At 37.2% G+C, this 25,191-nt stretch overlaps 1 protein-coding gene across 4 annotated transcripts in view; it reads left to right on the top strand.

Annotated features, from left to right (window-relative positions):
* Positions 1–307: 307 nt before the first annotated feature.
* The window catches only part of arhgef10lb (Rho guanine nucleotide exchange factor (GEF) 10-like b), a 46,009-nt gene continuing 21,125 nt past the window's right edge, over positions 308–25,191 (top strand). The window contains exons 1-14 of one of the 4 annotated variants that reach the window (XR_009425880.1): positions 308–627; positions 2,372–2,437; positions 12,835–13,149; positions 13,337–13,364; positions 13,680–13,753; positions 14,778–14,840; positions 17,140–17,268; positions 20,261–20,394; positions 21,213–21,326; positions 22,457–22,565; positions 22,831–22,934; positions 23,474–23,551; positions 24,059–24,238; positions 25,004–25,120. Coding sequence is in view for 1 of the 4 variants with exons in the window: in XM_059527756.1 (XP_059383739.1) it covers positions 3,496–3,682; positions 12,835–13,149; positions 13,337–13,364; positions 13,680–13,753; positions 14,778–14,840; positions 17,140–17,268; positions 20,261–20,394; positions 21,213–21,326; positions 22,457–22,565; positions 22,831–22,934; positions 23,474–23,551; positions 24,059–24,238; positions 25,004–25,120 (1,632 nt within the window). In the remaining 3 variants the exon portion in view is untranslated. Of the gene's footprint in view, positions 628–2,371; positions 2,438–3,495; positions 3,683–12,834; positions 13,150–13,336; positions 13,365–13,679; positions 13,754–14,777; positions 14,841–17,139; positions 17,269–20,260; positions 20,395–21,212; positions 21,327–22,456; positions 22,566–22,830; positions 22,935–23,473; positions 23,552–24,058; positions 24,239–25,003; positions 25,121–25,191 lie in introns of those variants that run through there. The other 3 variants (XR_009425881.1, XM_059527756.1, XR_009425879.1) reach the window with 3 other exon arrangements.

Below are 25,191 nucleotides of genomic sequence, written 5' to 3' on the forward strand. Positions count from 1 at the left end.
TGCTTTAATTTAGCCTGTTGGCACAGTAGCTAAAAGCCTTTTTTATTTTATTTTTTTACTTAATTTATTTCGATTAACTGCTTGTTCTTAACACGAGTACTGTCTATCTAGCATATTATTGCCTCTCTTTTTCCTTCTTTCAGTGCTGTGTCCCCCAGCAGCATGGAACTATTGAAAGATAAGTTGCTGTTCTGTGATTGGTTGGATTGCAGGCCTGGTGGTCTGCCATTGGCTGGTTATTTCTTTGAGCGTTTGTATACTGCAGGGAGGCTCTCTCCTGATGTACAGCAGGGGGAAGGAGTGAGTGCAAAGAAAGGAAAAAGGGAGGGACTGAGGAAAAAGAATAGAGGGAGAAGAGTTTTCATATATGTGGGAGAAGCCGTGTCAGTTAATGGACTGGGAGACCCAGAACTTTGTTCCTTCACTAAAAGAAACATTTGAAATCAGCTCTTCACAATTGCTGTGCTTTCTGAGGAAGACAGTGGTGTCATCAATGTTAGATTCACAGATGGCTGCACTGCGCAAAGATGGGAGCAGACATGACAATGGATTTATATTGATAGCTTGTGATCAATAAGGACAATATCAGAGGGGTGACATTTAAGGGACGTAAAGCCAGGCTTGTGAGTAAGTCTTTCTTTGGAAAAAGAAGCTAAATTCTAGTGCTTATATTGTTTCACAGATGAAAATCAGACAGTGTAACATAACCTCACTGAAGCTGTTGATAAAAAGAAAAAATCATCCACATGCTCAGATGAAAAGAAAAAAAATAAGATTTTGCATAATCTGACCACGTTATGCTATCTGATTTATGTACTGTGATTTTTGCTATACAGTAAGAAAGAATGTTGTAAATTCACTTAACAGGGAAATTGTTTTGTTCTTTTGTGATTTAGATTCTTTGATAATTGTTTGATACTTATATGATTGATATGAATATATATCTGGCCTCTACTTAAACAAAAATAGATTTTTTTTGACATTTTGATAGATAAAAAGATTGATATAAATAGACTGTATTGATCCAAGAGGGAAATTAAACAAGCCTGGTGGACAATAACATCCAATCAAAGCTACATTTCATTTGAAGGCAATAGTGGATGACTTTTACTATGGTATATGTGTGACATTTAAAAGCTAATCTGACATCTGTATGTCAGTTCAGTGCTAAAGCTAATCAGAGAGCAGATTCATGGTCTGTCCTTCAGCCTTCGCTCCCAGTGGTTTGATATGAGCTCACTCACGTGGGTTGACCATTTTGAATCAAACCCTTCCTTTTGGTCATTTTTTAGTCTCAAAGCTACAGTGTTTTATCAGAAAATCTCGTCTTCCTTAACTTTATCAGATCCGCTGTCCAATGCATTGATTACATGCAAATTCACTAAGCAACTCCAGGAAGTGGAGAAGGATATCATTGTAAACATTGTCTGTGAAAAGAGCGGCCATGGAGAGTTAATATGTGTGGAGGTCCAGATGCCTCTGTCTTTGTGGCCGTGTCCAGGGTGATGCATGTGTAATTTATTTGAAAGGAGCTGCTGGGCGGCCTGGGCCATTCATTGGGCCTGCAGCTCTTAATATGTGCTTTACTCTCAACCATTCAACCTTGCTGCATATATCGAGGTGGGAAATATGCTATTTGCCTTTGTCTATTCACTGGCTTCAGCCTGGTCTTCCCCCTGCACATTTTTTTCTAGTGAATAATTCAAGCACACTGACCTCCAGCTGTTATGTTATCTTTCATGAAATAAGATAAACTCTTTACAAGTACTTTGTGTAAATAGCTGTAACTAGCACTATTAGCAAATTAGAGTGCATTCCAAGTCAGTATTCCTTTCCTGGGAATCAAACTCATGGCCTTGGCATTACTAGAGCCACACGTTATGGGAAGGAAGACATCTGGTGCAGTTAACAAATTGCTAATTTTATTATAAATGCTGGTGCCGAGTACTGACTGATGCAACTAAACCTGTCCTGAAGTCTTTGCCGCACATTTCTCTGTATCATCCTCCGGTCATTCCTCTTGGTTGAACTGTGTTGTTCTGACACACGCTGAGAGTCTCTCCCAGTAAATGTGGGAGGAGATATTGTGCAAGGATTCAGCTGGTAAGTCAAGCCTGGATCTGCCACGCACTGTTGAGGAATTTAACATTTTCACCCAGTCTCCTTCAGTAAACTGTAATGTTTATGAACAGCACAAGAAAAATTTCTATTTCAGCAAAAGTTATATTTCACTGATATCCAGGGGTGTGGTGTTAGTTGCACTACAGTTTAAAGGCATTGTGTTTCACTAGACCATCCTGTGTGTGTTTAGGGACTTTGAGTTGAACATTTTAGAATACATGTGTTGACACAAAGCTTTTCTCTTTTACAGGAGTGCCGATATGACTACATATTAACTTCATGGCATCTCCACAGCCTCTTAACCCTCCTGAAAAAGGTTAGTACGTGGATCATGCTGCTCGTTGTTTTCTGGATCTATTAGATATTTAAAATGTAATTAATTTCAGTTGATTAATTAAAAGAGAGGACCCATGCTGACCAAGTAGTTTTAATATTATTTATATACTATTGTAGTATTAATTAATATTTTAAATTTTGGCTTTTATTTTTTATTTGTAGGTTTCTTTTTAATTTGAGTTTGTTTTATTAATGTATAATTTTTAGTTTTAGTAATTTTATTATTTTACTTTTTTTTTTTTTATTATTAAGTTATTTTAAACAAGTGTCATTTGATTTGATCTGATTTGACCAAAAACACTTCATTAGTTTTTAATAACATAAACAATAACGACTCTGCTGCAGGACTTTATGACTTTTTGTTACCATCAATAAGTCTCTTAATATATGAGATAATTTGACCTTTTATTATAAGGTAAGGTTAGTTCAGGTTGTAAAACGTCATGTGTTTTTTTTTGTTGATATTAACAAATTAATTATTTATAATATTTTAAAAAGTACTTTTTGCCATTTTTTCATTTGTGTACATTCACATTTAAGTTGTAAAGTTGTAACTTTAAACACATAGATCATTACACCACATTACATTTTTTATTAAACCTTTAAAACTATTCTTAAAAATCGTATACAAGTTTTTTAAAACCATATGAAATCAACATGAATACATATTGTACATTAGGAACTTGATTTTTAGTCATTTAGTCATGATTTGCTAGTCCTGCCAAGATGCTTGAGGAGGTGAGCCACATGACATCACACTGTTCACTGCTCTCACTGGTATAAACAAGGCCCAAACAAAGGGTAGCGGTGCATGACACATTAGGGTGCGCACTTTTCAAACAAAGAGAAACCATAATGACAGTGTAAGAGCTGTAAATGACCCATGCAGGTCACCTGTTCTGGTATATTACAGAACAGTACAGTGTAAAACTCTGAAACAGTTACCCAGTTGCAGGAATACAGCATTACCCTCTTAATCTCCAGAGAGCTTGTGAAACTGCTTGAGTGCTCAGCAATGTGCTCAAGGTAACTGACCATATGCTGCAGCAGAGCAATTCTTCCACCATATGCCACCTGCTCTTGACAGACAACTATCCTGCAGCCATGGAGACTGCTTGCATGAGACAATCGCTTAAATTTCTAGTTTCACCCAAAATCCACCTGGCCGGGTCTAAGGGGTTCTCATACTTTTGCTGGAGAGAGGGGAATGAGGACAAGAGGCATGGTAAACAAATGTTTTGTTGTTTTGTGATTGTTGAAGGGAATAGAGCACCTGAGCACTGCATGATTACTGACCTTTAGAGCCATTGTCAAGTCGTGAGCTTATATTGACTTGAGTAACCGATTTGTGTTTTTTTATAAGGTAAATCTGCACCATAAAAAAACTGGAGGGAACTTAATTCCGAGATATTTTTCAAACATAGAAATGTGAGCATGGAAATTTCTCCTTTGTATCTGGTTGTAACACTGTTGATTTTGCACAACCCACTTTCTTGGAGCGAGTGAAACCATTTACTATTATGGAGTACTTTCAGTATTCTCTATAGAGACCATCTGGTCATGTGTAATCCTGCTCATCACATGATCAGTTTTTCTCCGTTCAGTGGAGAAGAGCCTGTAATCTCTATTACTGTGTTTTTGCTTCTTTGCTAAACGTAACGTTCTAACAACTAGTCAGAAATTGCCAAAAAGTGATGTCATGTTTTGTTGCTTAACTCGACTTTGTAGTTTAAAGCAAAAGTTAAATGCTGTCATTACTTCTGGATTCAGCTCACAACTCACTCATACTTTTTTTGTATGTAACAGATTTTCATCTGTATTATTTTGTCCAGCTGTTCGATGTTTGTGTTATGTGTTATCAGAGGGAGGGAGTTTTGGCTTTTAGCTTGTGAGTTTTGGATATTTTTCCGAACAAATCTTATGACTCGCAAGGGTTTTGTCTCCAATGTTATGGTCAAAACATATTTTTGTGCCTTTTCTTTGACTCAGTCTGGCATCATAATGGTAAACAAATGTTGCTGCTTAGATACAGAATGTGCACTGAATTGTAAAGACCTCATTTTTTATTGTTGTTTTTATGCTTTAATGTGAAACTTCATTATGCATGCTAATTCAGAATGTTTCATTGCAATCAGTCCATAGCAGGCAGGCCCTAGGGATTATACTATGGCTTAGTGGTTACACTGATAAACACAATGCTAATGAAATAAAATACAGTAGATTTACAGAATTATTTTCTATTCTTAAAACCTTTTTATAAATATTTCCAAATCAACATTTGTAGTAATGTACAATGAGGTTTAGGGGATGGCAATCACACCAATCACATAGCCTAGCAGTCCTTAAAAACTGCTCAGAACACACTATCTATCACATAGCAATACTCCAACAACCACTCAGAAAACCATAGCAACACTCAAATTACTGCTCAGAACATCTAAGCAATCATGTAGCGACACTCAAACAACCACTCTAAACACCATAAAGATGCTTAAGCACTGTGATGGTGTTCTGAGTGTTTGTATAAGCACTGTGATAGTGTTCTGAGTGTTTGAGTACTGTGATAGTGTTCTGAGTGTTTAAGCATTGTGATGGTGTTCTGAGTGTTTGTATGAGCATTGTGATAGTGTTCTGAGTGTTTAAGCCCTGTGATGGTGTTCTGAGTGTTTAAGCCCTGTGATGGTGTTCTGAGTGTTTGCATGAGCATTGTGATGGTGTTCTGAGTGTTTAAGCTCTGTGATGGTGTTCTGAGTGTTTGAGTACTGTGATAGTGTTCTGAGTGTTTGTATGAGCATTGTGATAGTGTTCTGAGTGTTTAAGCCCTGTGATGGTGTTCTGAGTGTTTAAGTACTGTGATAGTGTTCTGAGTGTTTAAGCCCTGTGATGGTGTTCTGAGTGTTTGTATGAGCATTGTGATAGTGTTCTGAGTGTTTAAGCCCTGTGATAGTGTTCTGAGTGTTTAAGCCCTGTGATGCTGTTCTGAGTGTTTAAGCCCTGTGATAGTGTTCTGAGTGTTTAAGTACTGTGATTGTGTTCCGAGTGTTTGTACGTGCACTGTGATAGTGTTCTGAGTGTTTAAGCATTGTGATGGTGTTCTGAGTGTTTGTATGAGCATTGTGATAGTGTTCTGAGTGTTTAAGCCCTGTGATGGTGTTCTGAGTGTTTAAGTACTGTGATAGTGTTCTGAGTGTTTAAGCCCTGTGATGGTGTTCTGAGTGTTTGCATGAGCATTGTGATGGTGTTCTGAGTGTTTAAGCTCTGTGATGGTGTTCTGAGTGTTTGAGTACTGTGATAGTGTTCTGAGTGTTTAAGCACTGTGATTGTGTTCTGAGTGTTTAAGCACTGTGATGGTGTTCTGAGTGTTTGTATGAGCATTGTGATAGTGTTCTGAGTGTTTAAGCCCTGTAATGGTGTTCTGAGTGTTTAAGTACTGTGATAGTGTTCTGAGTGTTTAAGCACTGTGATTGTGTTCTGAGTGTTTAAGCACTGTGATGGTGTTCTGAGTGTTTGTATGAGCATTGTGATAGTGTTCTGAGTGTTTAAGCCCTATGATGGTGTTCTGAGTGTTTAAGCCCTGTGATGGTGTTCTGAGTGTTTAAGCTCTGTGATAGTGTTCTGAGTGTTTAAGCACTGTGATGGTGTTCTGAGTGTTTGTATGAGCATTGTGGTAGTGTTCTGAGTGTTTAAGCCCTGTGATGGTGTTCTGAGTGTTTGCATGAGCACTGTGATGGTGTTCTGAGTGTTTGTATGAGCATTGTGATAGTGTTCTGAGTGTTTAAGCCCTGTGATGGTGTTCTGAGTGTTTGTATGAGCACTGTGATGGTGTTCTGAGTGTTTGTATGTGCACTGTGATAGTGTTCTGAGTGTTTAAGCCCTGTGATGGTGTTCTGAGTGTTTGTATGAGCACTGTGATGGTGTTCTGAGTGTTTAAGCCCTGTGATGGTGTTCTGAGTGTTTAAGTAATGTGATTGTGTTCTGAGTGTTTGTATGAGCATTGTGATAGTGTTCTGAGTGTTTAAGCCCTGTGATGGTGTTCTGAGTGTTTGTATGTGCACTGTGATAGTGTTCTGAGTGTTTAAGGCCTGTGATGGTGTTCTGAGTGTTTGTATGTGCACTGTGATAGTGTTCTGAGTGTTTAAGTAATGTGATAGTGTTCTGAGTGTTTAAGCACTCTGATAGTGTTCTGAGTGTTTGTATGAGCATTGTGATAGTGTTCTGAGTGTTTAAGCACTGTAATGGTGTTCTGAGTGTTTGTATGTGCACTGTGATAGTGTTCTGAGTGTTTAAGCTCTGTGATGGTGTTCTGAGTGTTTGTATGAGCATTGTGATAGTGTTCTGAGTGTTTAAGCCTTGTGATGGTGTTCTGAGTGTTTAAGTACTGTGATTGTGTTCCGAGTGTTTGTACGTGCACTGTGATAGTGTTCTGAGTGTTTAAGCACCGTGATTGTGTTCTGAGTGTTTGTATGTGCACTGTGATAGTGTTCTGAGTGTTTAAGCCCTGTGATGGTGTTCTGAGTGTTTGTATGAGCACTGTGATGGTGTTCTAAGTGTTTAAGCCCTGTAATGGTGTTCTGAGTGTTTAAGCACCGTTATTGTGTTCTGAGTGTTTGTATGTGCACTGTGATGGTGTTCTAAGTGTTTAAGCCCTGTAATGGTGTTCTGAGTGTTTAAGCACCGTTATTGTGTTCTGAGTGTTTGTATGTGCACTGTGATGGTGTTCTGAGTGTTTGTATGAGCATTGTGATAGTGTTCTGAGTGTTTAAGCCCTGTAATGGTGTTCTGAGTGTTTAAGTACTGTGATAGTGTTCTGAGTGTTTAAGCACTGTGATTGTGTTCTGAGTGTTTAAGCACTGTGATGGTGTTCTGAGTGTTTGTATGAGCATTGTGATAGTGTTCTGAGTGTTTAAGCCCTATGATGGTGTTCTGAGTGTTTAAGCCCTGTGATGGTGTTCTGAGTGTTTAAGCCCTGTGATGGTGTTCTGAGTGTTTAAGCACTGTGATGGTGTTCTGAGTGTTTAAGCACTGTGATGGTGTTCTGAGTGTTTGTATGAGCATTGTGATAGTGTTCTGAGTGTTTAAGCCCTGTGATGGTGTTCTGAGTGTTTGTATGAGCACTGTGATGGTGTTCTGAGTGTTTGTATGAGCATTGTGATAGTGTTCTGAGTGTTTAAGCCCTGTGATGGTGTTCTGAGTGTTTTTATGAGCACTGTGATGGTGTTCTGAGTGTTTGTATGTGCACTGTGATAGTGTTCTGAGTGTTTAAGCCCTGTGATGGTGTTCTGAGTGTTTGTATGAGCACTGTGATGGTGTTCTGAGTGTTTAAGCCCTGTGATGGTGTTCTGAGTGTTTAAGTAATGTGATTGTGTTCTGAGTGTTTGTATGTGCACTGTGATAGTGTTCTGAGTGTTTAAGCACTCTGATAGTGTTCTGAGTGTTTGTATGAGCATTGTGATAGTGTTCTGAGTGTTTAAGCTCTGTGATGGTGTTCTGAGTGTTTGTATGTACACTGTGATAGTGTTCTGAGTGTTTAAGCTCTGTGATGGTGTTCTGAGTGTTTGTATGAGCATTGTGATAGTGTTCTGAGTGTTTAAGGCTTGTGATGGTGTTCTGAGTGTTTAAGGCCTGTGATGGTGTTCTGAGTGTTTGTATGTGCACTGTGATAGTGTTCTGAGTGTTTAAGTAATGTGATAGTGTTCTGAGTGTTTAAGCACTCTGATAGTGTTCTGAGTGTTTGTATGAGCATTGTGATAGTGTTCTGAGTGTTTAAGCACTGTAATGGTGTTCTGAGTGTTTGTATGTGCACTGTGATAGTGTTCTGAGTGTTTAAGCTCTGTGATGGTGTTCTGAGTGTTTGTATGAGCATTGTGATAGTGTTCTGAGTGTTTAAGCCTTGTGATGGTGTTCTGAGTGTTTAAGTACTGTGATTGTGTTCCGAGTGTTTGTACGTGCACTGTGATAGTGTTCTGAGTGTTTAAGCACCGTGATTGTGTTCTGAGTGTTTGTATGTGCACTGTGATAGTGTTCTGAGTGTTTAAGCCCTGTGATGGTGTTCTGAGTGTTTGTATGAGCACTGTGATGGTGTTCTAAGTGTTTAAGCCCTGTAATGGTGTTCTGAGTGTTTAAGCACCGTTATTGTGTTCTGAGTGTTTGTATGTGCACTGTGATAGTGTTCTGAGTGTTTAAGTAATGTGATTGTGTTCGGAATGTTTGTGTGAGCATTGTGATAGTGTTCTGAGTGTTTAAGCACTCTGATAGTGTTCTGAGTGTTTGTATGAGCATTGTGATAGTGTTCTGAGTGTTTAAGCTCTGTGATGGTGTTCTGAGAGTTTGTATGTACACTGTGATAGTGTTCTGAGTGTTTAAGCTCTGTGATGGTGTTCTGAGTGTTTGTATGAGCATTGTGATAGTGTTCTGAGTGTTTAAGGCTTGTGATGGTGTTCTGAGTGTTTAAGTACTGTGATTGTGTTCCGAGTGTTTGTATGTGCACTGTGATAGTGTTCTGAGTGTTTAAGTACTGTGATTGTGTTCCGAGTGTTTGTACGTGCACTGTGATAGTGTTCTGAGTGTTTAAGCCCTGTGATGGTGTTCTGAGTGTTTGTACGTGCACTGTGATAGTGTTCTGAGTGTTTAAGCCCTGTGATGGTGTTCTGAGTGTTTGTATGAGCACTGTGATAGTGTCCTGAGTGTTTAAGTTTTGTGATGGTGTTTTGAGTGTTTGTATGTTTGTATTAATAAATACAGTAAAAATTTATTGTTCATTGATTGTTCATGTTAATTAATACATTAACTAACATTAACTAATGGATCCTTATTCTAAAGTGTTACCATTCAACCATTTAAAAAACGCTATCAGTCACAAAGCAAAAACAAAATCAAACACTCCGAATACCATCACAGTGCTCATACAAACACTAAGAACACTGTCACAGTGCTTAAGCATGTCTATCGTGTTTTGACTTGTTGTTGGTGGTTGTAGTCCACAGTCACAACAATTAAACAACCATTTAAAACATGCTATTAGACACATAGTAAAAACAAACAACCATTCAGAACATCAACACTAAAACAACAACGAAACATAGCAACACCCAAACAACCACTCAGAACATGCTGTCAGTCACATAAGAAAAACAAAAACATCACAGTGCTTAAACAAACACTCAGAACGTTCTTTACAATCCTATAGCAACACTTAAACAACAACTCTATAAACCACATATCAGCGTAAGACAACCATTGCACTGTTCAAACAACCACTCACATTGGAAATACTTAAAGGGGTCACATGATGTTGCTTAAAAGAACATTATTTTGTGTATTTGGTGTAATGAAATGTGTTTATGTGGTTTAAGGTTAAAACAACACATTATTTTCCACATACTGTACATTATTGTTTTTCCTCTATGCCCTGCCTTTCTGAAATGCATTGTTTTACAAAGCTCATCGGTCTGAAAAGCGAGGTGTGCTCTGATTGGCAGCTATCCAGTATGTTGTGATTGGCCGAATGCCTCAAACGTGTGATGGAAATGTTACGCCCCTTGCCATACTGTGATCCTGTGTGCTGGTCAGAACACTTGTGTGACAAGACAAAAACAATAAAACCCATTACAAATGAGGAATTTTTTGCATCCAGTGGGGATATAATTTTAGATTATAATGACTTATACTGTCTTTTTATGTGTTGTTTCATCGCGCCGTGTAAACATAAAACCATGTCTGCATTTGTGATCAGAGAACAACAAGCGCAACTCTACACAGCCCAAAACTCACGTTTGAATCATCAGTGCCAAATCCTTTAAATATGTAAAGATATTTACAGACTGTGAGTCAGAACAGCTGGCATTTTCTATAAAGTGTGGCGCACATATCTGAATATTTGGGTTGAACTGTTCTGGAACAGTGTTGTAAACTTAAACCACTGATTTCTAGTCGTGTCCTCTTTTGGAAGGGCAAAAAAAGTAGTTTTGCTTTCACAACGAAACACACAGCATCTCCACAAGATGGCGGCACCAGCAACAATACTACAGCGAGAATCAAAGTTATCCCTTCTTTCTTTGTGTGAGCATTTGGGCGGCATTATGCAAATCTTCCCACATCGTGACATAGACATGTTGGGGCATGGTTAAACAAGGCATTTTAGGAGGGCGTGGATGAGTCTTAACTTTTATAAAGAATATCTCTTTGGGTTTGAGACTTTAGTCTTTGCAACTTTAGGTGTCTTATCTAGTGTTGTCAAAAGACCCGGTACTTCGGTACCAAGTCGGTACTCAAAAAATGAAAATGTCATGGTACCAGGTTTCTTTAAGTACCGGTGGTACCGAGTGCCCGGTCAACCCGGTTCTTGACGCATACAGCGCTATGATTAACGCAAAGCAGAAAAAGCGGACGGAATCTCAAAATCCATTCATGAAAAATAAACTTACATTTTAATACTAATAATAAGTTAACATAAATTAATCAAATAAAATCTCCATATGGCCCAGTATCTGTAAATGTTAAGCCGCAAAAGTTGGTTGAAATATGAATCCTGCATGTTCTGCACGTCTCTGTATGAATGAATGAATGGCAGAGATGTGTGGGTTTGTTTACTACATAGACTGAAGCACGTGACACTTGCATTAATGAGGACATAAATACATAAACAACATCACCAGAACTGTTCTGAGTCACTTCACAAGCATTTTACGGTTTCATTTGAGTAAAAAGTGTCAAAATAAAAGTAGCCCGTCAAAATAAAAAGTTAATTTTACATGTAAACAGAATTGTAAATAAGTATAACGAATGGCATTTGTCTTATTTTTTGTGATAAAAAGTGTGTGTGTGTGTGTGTGTTTCTTTATTAGCATATTTTTGTGTTTTGCTTTGGTACTGGAATTGGTACAGAGAACCGTGTATTTTCACTGGTATCGGTACCGAATACTGAAATTTGGGTACCGTGACAACACTAGTCTTATCTATTCACAAACAGCTTTTAACACTCCAAAGAGAAAGAAAAACTTGAAATCATATCATATGACCCCTTTATATAACCAATCATAACATGCTATCAACCACATAGCATTGCTCAAACAACCATTCAGAACACCACAGCAACCATCAAACACTCAGAACATCAGAGCAATTCCATTGCAACACTTAAAACACTCAGAACACCTTTTCAGTAACCTAGCGATGCTTGAACTAGAGCTGAAGATCTTTGCCCGAACGGGTTCAGTCAGGTTCGAGCTTAATTTATATCATCTTACGCGGGCTCGGGTCGGGCTCGGGCTTGCGCTCCGGTCATGTGATGTGTTTCGGTTAGTGCGAGAAAGATGTGAAAATAGATGCTGAGTAGGTGTAACGGAGGCTTGCCTCTGGCGATTACGTTTTGGTTGCACCAGCAACTAAAGAGGTGTGGAAAATTTTTGATCATGTTTATAATGAGAATAATGAGTGAATAAAGACGCACCATCAGTGAGCGCAGGAACGCGCTGAAGCCATCTACAGTGGATTCAATCATTTTCCTCCACAAAAACATGTAGGCTTAGCCTAATCGCTGTGAGTAAAGGTTTTTTAAATGATAACTAAATATTAATTGAGTCTTAAATGCATAATGTGGACTGAGTATTTACGCTAATGTTGGCATTATTCTTTTAGGCTATTAAATGTCAGCTGCTAGTGGCGAAGCAAATCCGGCGGAGCCTTTATCTTAATTTCGTTATTGCCAAATACCCATCTAAATTAAAAATGTATCTTAATTTTATTTGTTAAAAAAGACTTGTTTTTATTGGTGCGTTGGTCTATTTATAGGCTAAATATAATCATTATTCCAACTTCCAAGTGGTGTAGTCTACGTTAGTTATGAATAAATTATGTTAAAAGATCTATAAGTGACTCCTACTTGACAAAAGGCAAAAGAGCTGTGTGCGTGCGCACATTTGAATAATGTCGGGCTGTAAACGGGTTCGGGCTTTTTAAAAGCTGTCAAACAAAATGTACTTGTCGGGCTCGGGTCCTGTCGGGCCTAACTTTTAAGGCCCGATTACAGCTCTAGCTTGAACAACCACATGGAACACCATAGCAACTGCATAGTAACACTCAAGTAACCACTCTTAAAGACCCAACTACCACCTACCTAGCAACATTCAAACAACCACCCAGAACACAGTAGCAACATAGATTACACATTAGTGCCTGTTTCTGTGGGCCTCTATACATATATAAGCCATTGGCCATATTGGATCGGTCAAGGTCAGTCTGAACATTTCCATTGGACTGTGTGTCTGCAATCGTAGTTATGAATATCTATCACATTTCTTTGGGAATTAAAATCTCAGCAGTTTTTAAAATGTGGCTCTTATCCTATTTTCAGCCGTGAACCTTTTTGTGTTATTTCAGAGTCCATGGTCACTTCTGTGACTCAGAAGGCCCAGGAGGAGGAAGAAGATGATGATGAAGATGAGGAAACTGGCGAGAAGTTTGAGTTTGATGACAGCGAAGATGAGCAGAAAACAGTGGAGAACTCTGTTGAGAATAAAGAGTCAGGAACTCCTCATGTGGAAGCTGAGCATTCAGAAAATACTAATGGTAGCACTGCCATAAATGCACTTTATTGTCAAGCTATGAAGCGTAATCAGCAGGCGGTAAACGGAGGGAGCCCTGCTGGTCTGGAGGACCAAAATATCCCCACACATCCTCACACAACAAACTCAGGTCAATCTGCAGTACGCGTTAGTCACAAAATAATACTGTTTTTATGTATGTTGTATATTAGATTACCTCACTGATTCTTGAACCATAGGATAAAACTCGTTTTTATAACTTATTTTGTCCATGCACCCAAGAATCAGTGATCTGTTTGTTGGAAAATTATGAAACATAGTTTCTGTTCTTCCTACAGAGATGGTGGCCAGACAATCTCCTGATGGGTAAGATTGTTTGAATGCCTTATGTGTTATTCCTCAAATATTTTCCTCTTTTTCCTACAGGATGTCGTTATAGACACTAAATCTTTATAGGCTTACTGTTTGAGGTGTTCTTCCCCCAAAGGACTTTACTCTATGTCTTAGCAGTATAGTTCTATGGTTGAATATTTACTTTTTATGTTAACACATTTCCTACTGTATTACTGGCTCTAGTGACATCTAGTGGTAATGTGATGGGACCATTAGCACACAGTGACTGACAAGAATAAACATGGAGGGGCAGTATTTCAATACTTCTGCATTTCTGTTTTGTTTTAGGTGTTCTGTCTCGACGGAGCCTAGAGTAGCTGATGAACAAGCAAGCCTTTGGAAAAGAAATAACATTTATGAAGGTATCCTACTTAGAGAATATCTCTAGTGTTTGTGGTTATAAATGTTGCGAGATAAATCTATTTAAAGCAGTCTACTTGGACTAGCTGGATGCACCAAATTGTGTAAGAAGTTGATACAATGTTGCAATAGCAGTCCAAACACCCAGCTGGCTAGTAACTGTGGTCAAAATAATGTCGTTTCTATCATGTTTCAGCCATGAATTTATATCAAAACAATGTTAAAATGTTAAAATAGCACTGAAATAGCATTAGATATAGAAAAAAATACAGTTAAGAAAATACAGTTAAGTCACTGTTGAAATTTCAAAACGTCATTGTAAACATAGTACAATATCAACATTGATTCGATTCACAAAACAGAAACAAAGCTCAGCTGTGATTCAGCTTTCTTCCATGGCGTTTGTGAATCAATGCTGGCTGGGAAGGCATTTCAGTGCTTAAATCTGACAAATCTGTTTGAAAATGTATCTCCAGGTTCACATTTTTGTCCAGAGTGCCTCTATACAGCTATCCAGAAGTCTCCCCACAAACATGCTCAGACAGGTTGGTGGCTCTGTAAAGGGGCTATGCCATGCCTTTCTGTAAATCCACACTAATGCACAAATCAGCATGGAAATCCGAGATCTGAAAAATAGCAATGACTAATCCAATCCAGACCCACAGGAATCTCACGGGGAAAAAGAAAAAAACACACCCAAGCCAAATGTCCATGCTGGGTTCAGCCTAATTAATCAGATTATGTGGAGATTTTTCTAGAAAATTCTGTTGCAATCCAATCAAATAACACAACAAGCAAGTGACTGAGCAAACAAAATCATACAATGAATATAAGATCCCTTGTCAATATAATTCATTAAATTCCTAAATTGTGAAATCTGCATTGGAAACAATTGTATGCATGTTCCAAATAATTAATGTAAACTAACAAACTACTTGGCATGATTTTGAGAAGTTCTGGTAGTGTCAACAATTCAACGGCCATAGTAGAAGTGACTTCGAAGCTATCTCTGCTATGTGTGTGCAGCCCCAGTGCACTCTCGGGAATGGTTCAGTGTGGTTTCAGAGCTCACTCTGCGACTGCATAAAGGTACAATCCCCACTCCCCAGGACAGTTGGAATAGCTGTGCCGTTTTTGTATTTGACTTTAGATCTCCTTTGACTATTACACGGCTCTCTGGAATACTTGATTCTGATTGATCAGTCCCAACCTTCAGTCATCTCATATTTCCTAAAATTCTGTGTTCCCCATGACAGTACTGTATTATCAGTCTGTTCATATTGTTAACTTAAACTAGAACTATGTTCTTGTATCTTGTATCATGGCAGAATTGCTCTGTCTTGCAAGATGCAACTGACAGCTTCTTTTCTCTCAGTTATTAATTGTACTTCTACTTATCTCAGAGGATTTACATTTTAATATTACTTCAATAGTTGCAGTGTTCGTCTTACTGCTAAGCTGATTGTTTTGTATGTTATAGTTGACCATTTTTAATAGCAGAAACATGTAATATTATTACAGTTTATAATAACAGTTTTCTATTTTAATATATTGTACAATTGTGTTTATTCCTGTGATGGCAAAGCTGAATTTTCACCAGCCATTACTCCAGCTTTCAGTGTCACACGATCCTTCAGAAATCATTCTAATATGCTGATTTTCAATATTGAATCAATATTGAAAACATATAAAACAAAATGACCGCTTAATACTTTTGTGGCAACCACAATACTTTTTCAGGATTCATTGATGAATAGAAAGATCAAGTGACCATCATTTATTTGAAATAGAAATATTTGTATATATCAATTTAAGGCAACCTTGCTGACCTCTACTGACCTCAGATTTTTAAATGGTAGTGTATTTATTTGTTTGATCAGTAGCCGTGTAATAATTAGTGGTCTATATAATAATAACCAGCTTACCGTACATGATCCTTTGCATAGAGCATAGTTAGATCTGTCTTGATCCCTTTAAGCCTTTTGTTTACCAACATTCAGGAATAATTAGCAACCCAGTCAAGTCTTTTTTTGTTGGATTATTAACATCTGTGACATGATGTTGATTATTGCAGAAAATCATTTTGAGCCGCACATATTGAGAGAAATGTACTTATGCAAGTGCAATGCCAGAAATTCAACTGTTTCTCATTAAATTTTCACACATTTTTACAAACTGCAAGATAAGAAATGATTTTCTGTGGTAAACAACATGCCACGGATGCTTAACTTGGGTTTAACCTGGAATATTCCCAAGGTAGATATATATATATTGTACTCCTACTCCTAATTAACGTGTTCTCAGAATTTTAAATGATCTCCCTCTGACATCCCAGACAGTAGTCTCGATATATCCTTCAGATATTCAGAGGCCTAAACAGTTTAAAGAACCTTTCACTTTGAAATATTTTAAGTTCCCGTGGGGGAGACTCAGCAGGCGACTTCATTAGCTAAAAAGAGGTTGTCAACAAATCTGTACACACTGCACAGTGTACGTATCGTCAATCTGCCATTCGTGTAGGAGGATTTTTGTTATGTTGTAGTACTGTAGTCAGAATATAAGCTCATCTATGTCAAAAGGATTATTAATGTGCTTTTCTGTGCTAATCATAGCTGAATTTCATTTGCACTCAGTTTCTCAACCAGCACTGAGCTTAAAGTGATAGTTCAGCCAAAAATGAACTTTTTGTCTTTTACTCACCCTCATGACATTCCAAATCTGTTTTTTTTCTTATTTTGAACACAAAATAAAATATTTTAAAGAACACTGGTAATCAAACAGTTTGTATGGACTATGACTTCCATAGTATTTCTTTCCCTACTATTGAAATCAATGGTCCCACAGCCCAAAGATATGCAGGTTAGGTGAATTGAAGATTCTAAATTCTAAAGATTCTAATACACCCCCCTCCTAATCAACTGGTTCTTGCCATGAATATAGCCATAGATGCTGGAATGTCATTAAGAAAAAAAAAACCAAACAAACATGGAAATCAATGGGGACCAACAACTGTTTGGTTCTTGTAAATATCTTATTTTGTGATCAACATAAAAAAGAAACTTATACAGGTTTGGAATGAGAGTGAGAGAGAGACATGAGAGTGTGTAAAGGATGACAAAATGTTAATTTTTGGAAGAACTATTCTTTTAATACATGCTGAAGTTCTGATGAATGATTATTAAGTTATGTTTGAATTTATTGTGCTTCAAATTAGATCCTTAACCCAATGTCCCTCCCACTTAAAGTAGTATCCTATCCTTTTTTTGTTATTCTTGCTTCGAATATGCTCAAGTATCCATCAAACAGTTCTATTAGGAGTCTATTATCCTTTGTGTAATAGAGTTTATTAGATATATTTAGAAGTTTTTGTTGCTTCTTGCTCCTCCAGGGAAAGCCATTCCTGAATCAGAGGAAAATTCACCCTCTGAACAACTGAAACAGAACTCAGCTCCTCCTGCTCGCTCAGAGGTCATCTACGATGATGTGCCTTGTGAGAACATCACGCCACCAGATGCAGGTCAGTGTCTGACTGTGGGTGTCATCTGTCCGGATCAGTATTGTCATCACCCTATTGAATATTGAATATCTCGAATAATTCTTCAAGGTAGAAGTGAGGTTAAATGGAGAGCAATTATTTATTTATTTATATTTTATTTACTCTACCAGTGTACTGTGGTAAGGAATTTTGTGAATTGATTTTTCAGTTGTATCAAATTTGAATTGAATACAGTGCTGCTTAAAAGTTTGTGAACCCCTATAGAATTATTTTCTATATTTCTGCATAAATATGACCCAAAACATCATCAGATTTCCACACAGGTCCTAAAAGTAGACAAAGTGAAATCAAATAAATGAGACACAAATATTTACTTTGTCATTTATTTATTGAGAAAAAAAAATCTGTGTTACATTCCTGTGCATTGCAAAAGAATGTGAATCTTTGATGGGATGTTGGTGGGTTTCCTCCTATGAACTGCTTGCTTCAGTTAATTACTTCAATAATTGCTAAACTTCAATTAGATTAAAGGGATAGTTAAAAAAAATTACCCCACGATTTACTCACCCTCAAGGCATCCTAGGTGTATATGATTTTCTTCTTTCAGATGAATACAATCTGAGTTATATGTGGAAAAAAAAATGTCCAGGCTTTATAATAACAGTGAATGGGTGTTATTTTTCAGTAGTCCAAAAAACTCAAATAAAGTCTGGGGGTGAATGAAGGCCTCCTGAAGAAAACCGATGTGTTTTTGTAAGAATAACATTGAATTTTAATGCTTCAGAAACTGCAATATCTAGCTTCCGCTAACTGTCGTATGCACATTCACAATAGAGCACCGTTCCGGTAGATGACGTTGGAGGATGTAGCCATAGCATAGTTTACAGGAGCAAAGGAAGCAAAATATCCTTTGTTTATCAAAGGAAAACTAGACTCCTCTTGGTTTATATCGACATCCTCCGACATTTTTTCTTTAGAAATCCTCATTTTGTACTTATAATTCCTGACTGGTGTTTCGTTTTGCTTTCTCCTCTGCTGTTCCGCATTCTTCACTTCCCTACATTTTGCGTCATCCACCAGAATGCCATTGTATTGTCAATGGATGTATAACAGTTAGCAGATTCCTTTTAAAAAAAGTTTTAAATAGTAATATTTTTCTTATTTCTTGCATCGATTCACCCCCGGAGCCATATGGGATGCCTTTTATGATGGATGGATGCGCTTTATTTGACTTCTTTTAGACTACTGAAAAATAACACTTATTCACTGCCATTGTAAAGCTTGGAAGAGCCAGAACATTTTTTTATGTAACTTCGGTTGGATTTGTCTGAAAGAAGAAAGTCATATACACATAGGATGCCTTGAGGGTGAATAAATCATGGGGTAATTTTCATTTTTGAGGGTACTGTCCCTTTTAGGCTGTACTTTGACTCGGCCATTCCAAAACATTATCTTTATTCTTCTTTAACCATTCTTTTGGTAAAACAACTTGTGTGCTTGGGGTCATTGTCTTGCTGCATTGCCTGCTTTTTTTTCAGACTCAGTGTTCGGACAGATATCCTGACATTTTCCATTAGAATTTGTTGATATAATTCAGAATTCATTGTTCCATCAATGATGCAAGCTGTCCTGGCCCAGATGCAGCAAAACAGGTCCAAACCATGATACTACCACCAGTTTCTTATGCTGGAATGCGGTGTGTTCTTTTCCCCGAACATAAAGTTTTCATTTAAACCAAAAAGTTCTATTTTGGTCTCATCTGTCCACAAAATATTTTTTCTATGTTCTTTTTGGAGAGAAGTGGCTTTCATTTCATTCAACTCTGCCATGGACACCATGGTTGTTCAGTGTTCTCCTGATGGTGGACTCATGAACATTAACATCAGCCACTGTGAGAAAGGCCTTCAGTTGCTTAAAAGTTACCCTGGTTGCTTTTGCAACCTTGTGGAATATTGCAAGTCTTGCTTTTAGAGTGATCTTTGTTGATGGACCACTCCTGGGGAGGGTAACAGTGGTCTTGAATTTCTTCCATTTTCCCACTTTCTATCTGACTGTGGATTTGTGAGTCCAAACTCTTTAGAGTTGGCTTTGTAATCTTTTGTGAGGTCCTTGGAGATCTCCTTTGTTCGTGCCATGATACACTTCTACATACATGATCAGACTTTGATCCCTGTTCTTTAAATAAAACCGGGCACGCAGTGACACCTGATAGTAATTGCATTGATTGAAAACACCTCTGAACAGAGGACTCTAATTTCATCTTCAAAATAGCTGCTAATCATAGATATTTACATACTTTTGCAGTGCACAGGCATGTAACAATGGATCATCTTTCAAAAGAAAATATTTATGACGTTTAGGGTTATATTTATACAGGAATATAGAAAATTCTAAAGGGTTCACAAATTTTCAAGCAGCACTGTATATTACAATGTGTTGTTATCTATGGTTGAAGGAAATATCCACAAACTTAACACAGAAAGGTACTGGTAATTTTATTTGCCGGAGCATTTTCTGTTCTATTCTGATTAGATGACAGAGTTTCAAAAGACTCAAAAATGTTAACAAACCGTGCACAGATTTGCAATGTTTACAAACAAGAATCAGATTTCAGACATTTCCTTCTAGTTAAGTCAAACTATCTGGTCTGTTATATCTGCATTAAGGCCTTTTTTTCCTAGAAGAAACATCTGACCCAAAAAATATACATCATTTCTAAGGAAGGTGACAGATCTTCCAACTTGGGCCATTGAACGGGGTACTTAAATTCACTGGGGGTGTTCAAGATTTTGAGGAGGCAATGCGACCCAGAACCAAAAAAGTGCAGATGCTATTGAAGTCCAAACTAAGAGCAATTATTCTACAGCGTTCATATAGCACAGTTTGATTTCAGTCTGTAGTAACTTGCCTATACCAGCCAACCCATGTGCAGTAAGTTTCCGGTTTAGATGTATTTTGACTCAGGACATCTTACTTCCTCCTACCTCATATTATTTTGGTTAATATTTTTTAGAGGATGATGTGATCTACGAGGAGGTGCAGAGGTCTGGTGAGTCTGGACTGATAGACAACGGCTGGGGCTCCAGTGAGTTTGAGAGTTACGACGAGCAGTCAGATAGTGAGACGAAGCAGCCCACCCGCAATAAGGTACAAATACACTGACCATTTATTATCAAAACTGACTAAATAAGTAATAAAATGAATAAATTACATATTCTGCATTGTTAAAAGATAGTAGCATACAATCACTAACAAATCGAAAGCAATATCAAAACGGTGGTCTATCCATGCTGCCCAGCATTAGCTTATCCAATGGCGTCTGTGTAGGGGAGGAGCTATTGATTTGTGTGACCAATGGCAGATAGAAGCCTGAATGAAACCTGTTTGAAAACAATCACTATTTATGCTAATTCTGTTCAGTGATATCAGTAGAGCAGAAATTACACACTTCAACTTTAAAAAAGGAAAGGATTTTTTTAGCGCTCGGTTTCTTTCAGTTCTCCTTCCTTGCTGGGTTTACCCTGTTCCTGTTCTTAGTTAATGTCTGTTGATGCATGCTGAGAGGATCAGGTCTTAATCCACAGATCATGCATGAAAACAGGTACAGAAATCCTTAACTAGACTAACCAGACTTGGCCTTATGCTGTCTGAACTTGGGTAACTCTTTTTAATGAATAATTTGTAAGTGGTATAGCTGTTTGAAGTGTGAAGTTTTAGTACCATGAACCGCAACAGACACTCTCTGAGGCTAAATCTCTTGTCTTCTTTACGCTGTTATGTCTGTCTTCAGTTCCTTCTGTTGTTGGCCTTGATGTTATCACTGTCTGCCTGTGTCTGTCACTCCCTAAATCTCATTGTTTTTCTCCTTCTCCCCTCTTTTTTGCCATCTTTCTTTATGCACCGATATATTTCAACCCCCACCCCCTGTACTGCCTGTGGACATGGCTTTATGATAATGGATATAGATTTCCCCAGATGTACGACGTCTAAAGCAACGATGTGTCCAGACCAGGCGTGAGCTAGCCATGCGGTTAGGGGCTCGAGATGTCGGCCAACTCAAACAAAACTATGACATTAAGGTACCATTATAGAGTGGTGGGTGTGTAGTTATCACTGATACTTGAGACGTGACAAAACTTATGAATGACTGTGCATATATTTTCTGTCATAACTGTGATATGACCGCTCCTTAAAGGAATTGTTTTGGATTTTAGATTTTGTTTAAATTTTTTTTTTTTTTTTCTTTTAATTTTAGAATTTTAGAATTTCCTCTATTTTAAGTTCAGTTAATAATTAGTAACATTAGACAACCAAAATTGCTCTTGTATGTAATACTTATGTCATATTCAAAATATATTTTAAGTAATATTTCTAAATATATTGTATTTAAAAAAAATGCTTTTATTTAGCAGGGATGAAATAAACTGATAAATTGTATCAGAAATCTTTTGTAACAATATACGTCTTTGCTTTTTATGAATAAATGTACTTTCTATCAAAGAATCCTGAAAAATGCATAATGGTTTCCACAAAAATATTAAACGGCAAAGCTGTTTTCAGCATTGATAATGAAAATAAATATTTCCTGAGCACCAAATCAGTATATTAGAATGATTTCTGAAGAATCATGTGACACTGAAGACTGGAAATTCAGCTTTGCCATTACAGTAATAAATTACTTTTTAGAATATATTAAAATAGAAAACAGTTAATTTAACTTGTAAAAATTGTTTTGAATATTACTGTTCAAATGTCTTATTAATTTTCAGAATGGAAAAAAATAGGAAACCTCTTTTAAAGACATGACAAGGAAAAATGCACATGGAAGAAGCCATAACCGAGCTCTGCAGCATGTTTTGTCTCAGTTTTAAAGATCAGTGTTATATTACACATCAGACTAAATATAGATTATGTAGATTTAGTTGCAATTTCAACTGTTCGCCAAAATTCTTATATAGCTAGTAGTTATAGTATTCCATCATGCTTATAATTTTACAATGGAGAGTCATTTTTGTACAATAAAAAAAAGAATCTGTGTGAAATGAATCCACTGAGTGTTGCAAGAGAGGGACCTTGAGGGTTTGTCCTGGTGCTGCTGAACACACTGATCTACAAACAGGAATTTATCTCTTCTCTTTTAGTTTTGCTGATTTATTTTGTTCCCTGCTGCCATCTTATGCACTCAACCGATCTCTGTTTCCTCCCATAGGTTCAACAGCTCATGAAAGCAGCTAGGAATGGCACGAAAGATGGACTGGAAAAGACCAAAATAGCCATGATGCGAAAAGTGTCCTTCCTGAGTAAAAAAGACTGCACAGGTTTGACTTTTAGACTCTCATTTCCTCTTGTTAGTTTCTGGTGTTTTTTTCTGACACCTGGTAGGTTACAGTACAGAAACAATGCTAGAGACTAGATGCCTCTTTGAATGTTTGAGTTATTCTGAGATAGCAAGTGGCATGTTATTACAGAGCTACAGAATAGTGTTTAACTAGAGGTAGAAGTTAGATGAGATGGAAGGTATTGGAATAGTAGATGCCAGTGAGAATGAGGAGTTTAACTGTGCTTTTCACTCTCAATGTGCAGATGACACAGAGGAAGATTCTGGATATCTGGATGTGACTGTATCTGAACTCAAACATCCACCACCTCAACTTTCTCCGATGCCAGAAGGGCTCAGTAGCCAACAGGTGCGTGTTTGTATGTGCTTAAGCGTGAAATTGCCTACATTACTGTCAGTATCATATATGTGTCCTGCTCATTTATGAAATATTTACATACTCTACCTAAAAAAATTTTTTGGTCAGTGAGTTTTATTTTTTTGTTGAAAGATAATAATATCTTTATTATGCAAGGATTATTTCAATTGACTGAAAGTGACAATGTTACAAAAAAACTATTTCAAATAAATGTTGTACTTTCTATTCATCAAAGAATCCTTTTTTCACAAAAATATTAAGCAGCACAGCTGATTGATAATAATAAGAAATGTTTATTGAGCACCAAAGACACTCAATGTGACACTGAAGACTGAAGTAATGGCTTTGGAATCACAGGAATAAACGGCTTTTAAAAGTGAATTAAAACAGAAAACAGCTATGTTGAATTGTAGTTATATTTAACTGTTTTTACTGTATTTTACTGATGCCTTGGTAAGCATAGGAGCATATTAAGCCGCTGTTTTGCTGTCAGTTAACCTATCTGAATTTTGAATTTTTGTATGTCACAGGTTGTCAGGCGTCATATTCTTAGCTCTATCATCCAGAGTGAAAGAAGCTACTTAGACTCTCTCAAGAGGATCCTGCTGGTCAGTGACACAATCATGACATTACATATGATTGTATTGATACTATATCAGGATTCTTAATGATCACTTTTCTAATAATTCAAGATCCAGAAATATTCCTCAAATTTCTTAATGAAGTATAAAGGAGGGGAAAATTAGGAATATAACACAAGAGGGAAAATATACTGTTAAAAAAATTGCCTACGGTATTTTGCTGGTCTTAATCTGGTTAGCCAGCTGGTCCCTCAGCCTGAGCAGTTGACAAATGCCCAAACCCTCTCTAAAACCATTTAAACTGAACATCCTACCCATTTTGGTTAAGGTGGTTTGCACCTTTTTTCAGCATGGTAAAAACTAAAACAAAATTTATAAATACACCCTTATCTTATTGTGTTGTTAAAGCTGGGAGATTCATTAATTCTATTGTATTATATTAAACTGACAAAAGCAGATGTAAATTTTTTATTTATTTAATCAACAGAGAGATAAAAACCCCTGAAAAAAAAACTACCTGAATTTATATTTTAGGAATATAAGAAGCCTTTGATGGAGGCGGAGCCGCGGATCCTGAGCTTGAAGAAGATCCAGCCTGTTTTTTATAGACTGAAGGAGATCCTGCAGTGTCACTCCATGTTTCAGATTGCTCTGGCCTCCCGTGTAGCAGAATGGGATCATACTGAGAAAATCGGAGACCTTTTTGTTGCTTCAGTACGTCTCCTGTTGTTCTACTTAAACGTTCAATTTGTGGTGTGTTTTACAGCTTCTGGTTTTTTGTTCATTGAGCTTTCTTTTTTTGCTTTGGTTACAAAGACTTTAAGGTTTCATTGATTTGCGTCTCATTTTTTTCATGTGTTTTTGATTTGAAACACTGCACAGTTGCATAGCATTGATCCAGCAGATTCGGATGGGCACAAATATAACCTTTTGTATTCCCCTTCAGGTTAAGATGAAGGTTTTTGCATAAGGGTTGTCAGATCTGCTTATAAAAGTCAATTGGACTTTATAATGCTCTGTATTTATAACCTAACATGACTCACTTTCTTGTGTTTCTGTGTTGAGCGATGGAAAATTGGAACATCCTGTAGTCAGCAGTTCTATTGAAAGTGTTCTAATTTCCTCTGCATCACGCAGACTGTGCTCTGCAGCTGAGCACATAGCGTTAAAACAGTTTGATCAGTAAATGAAAAACAATCTTTCAAATAGTCCCTTCATATTAAAGTTATAGTACCCTTTCAAATAGTACTAATATGTACACTTTAGGTAATGTTAAAGTACTAATATGTACAATTTAGGGATAAATAAGATATAAAGATGTTTAACTGACCCAGTGACAGCTTTGTACCTTTTTTTCCTGAAAGTGTGTAGATTACAAAGCACTGGGTCTCAACTAGAAGTATATGGATCTTATGTTATGTCTGAATTGTGGATTGTTATGTCTGCCACTGAGCTGATTGTTGTTTTCATCTCCTCCAGTTTTCCAAATCGATGGTGCTAGATGTGTACAGCGACTATGTCAACAACTTCACCAATGCTATGGCTCTTATTAAGAAAGCTTGTATGTCCAAGCCAGCATTCCTGGAGTTTCTCAAGGTGAACTTCTCAACCCTCTCCTAATTGTTCACCATTTTATATCGGGAAACCTGTATAAAGTATAAATATCT

The sequence above is a fragment of the Carassius carassius genome, chromosome 37 (genome assembly GCF_963082965.1).
Source record: "Carassius carassius chromosome 37, fCarCar2.1, whole genome shotgun sequence".
NCBI lineage: Eukaryota > Metazoa > Chordata > Actinopteri > Cypriniformes > Cyprinidae > Carassius > Carassius carassius.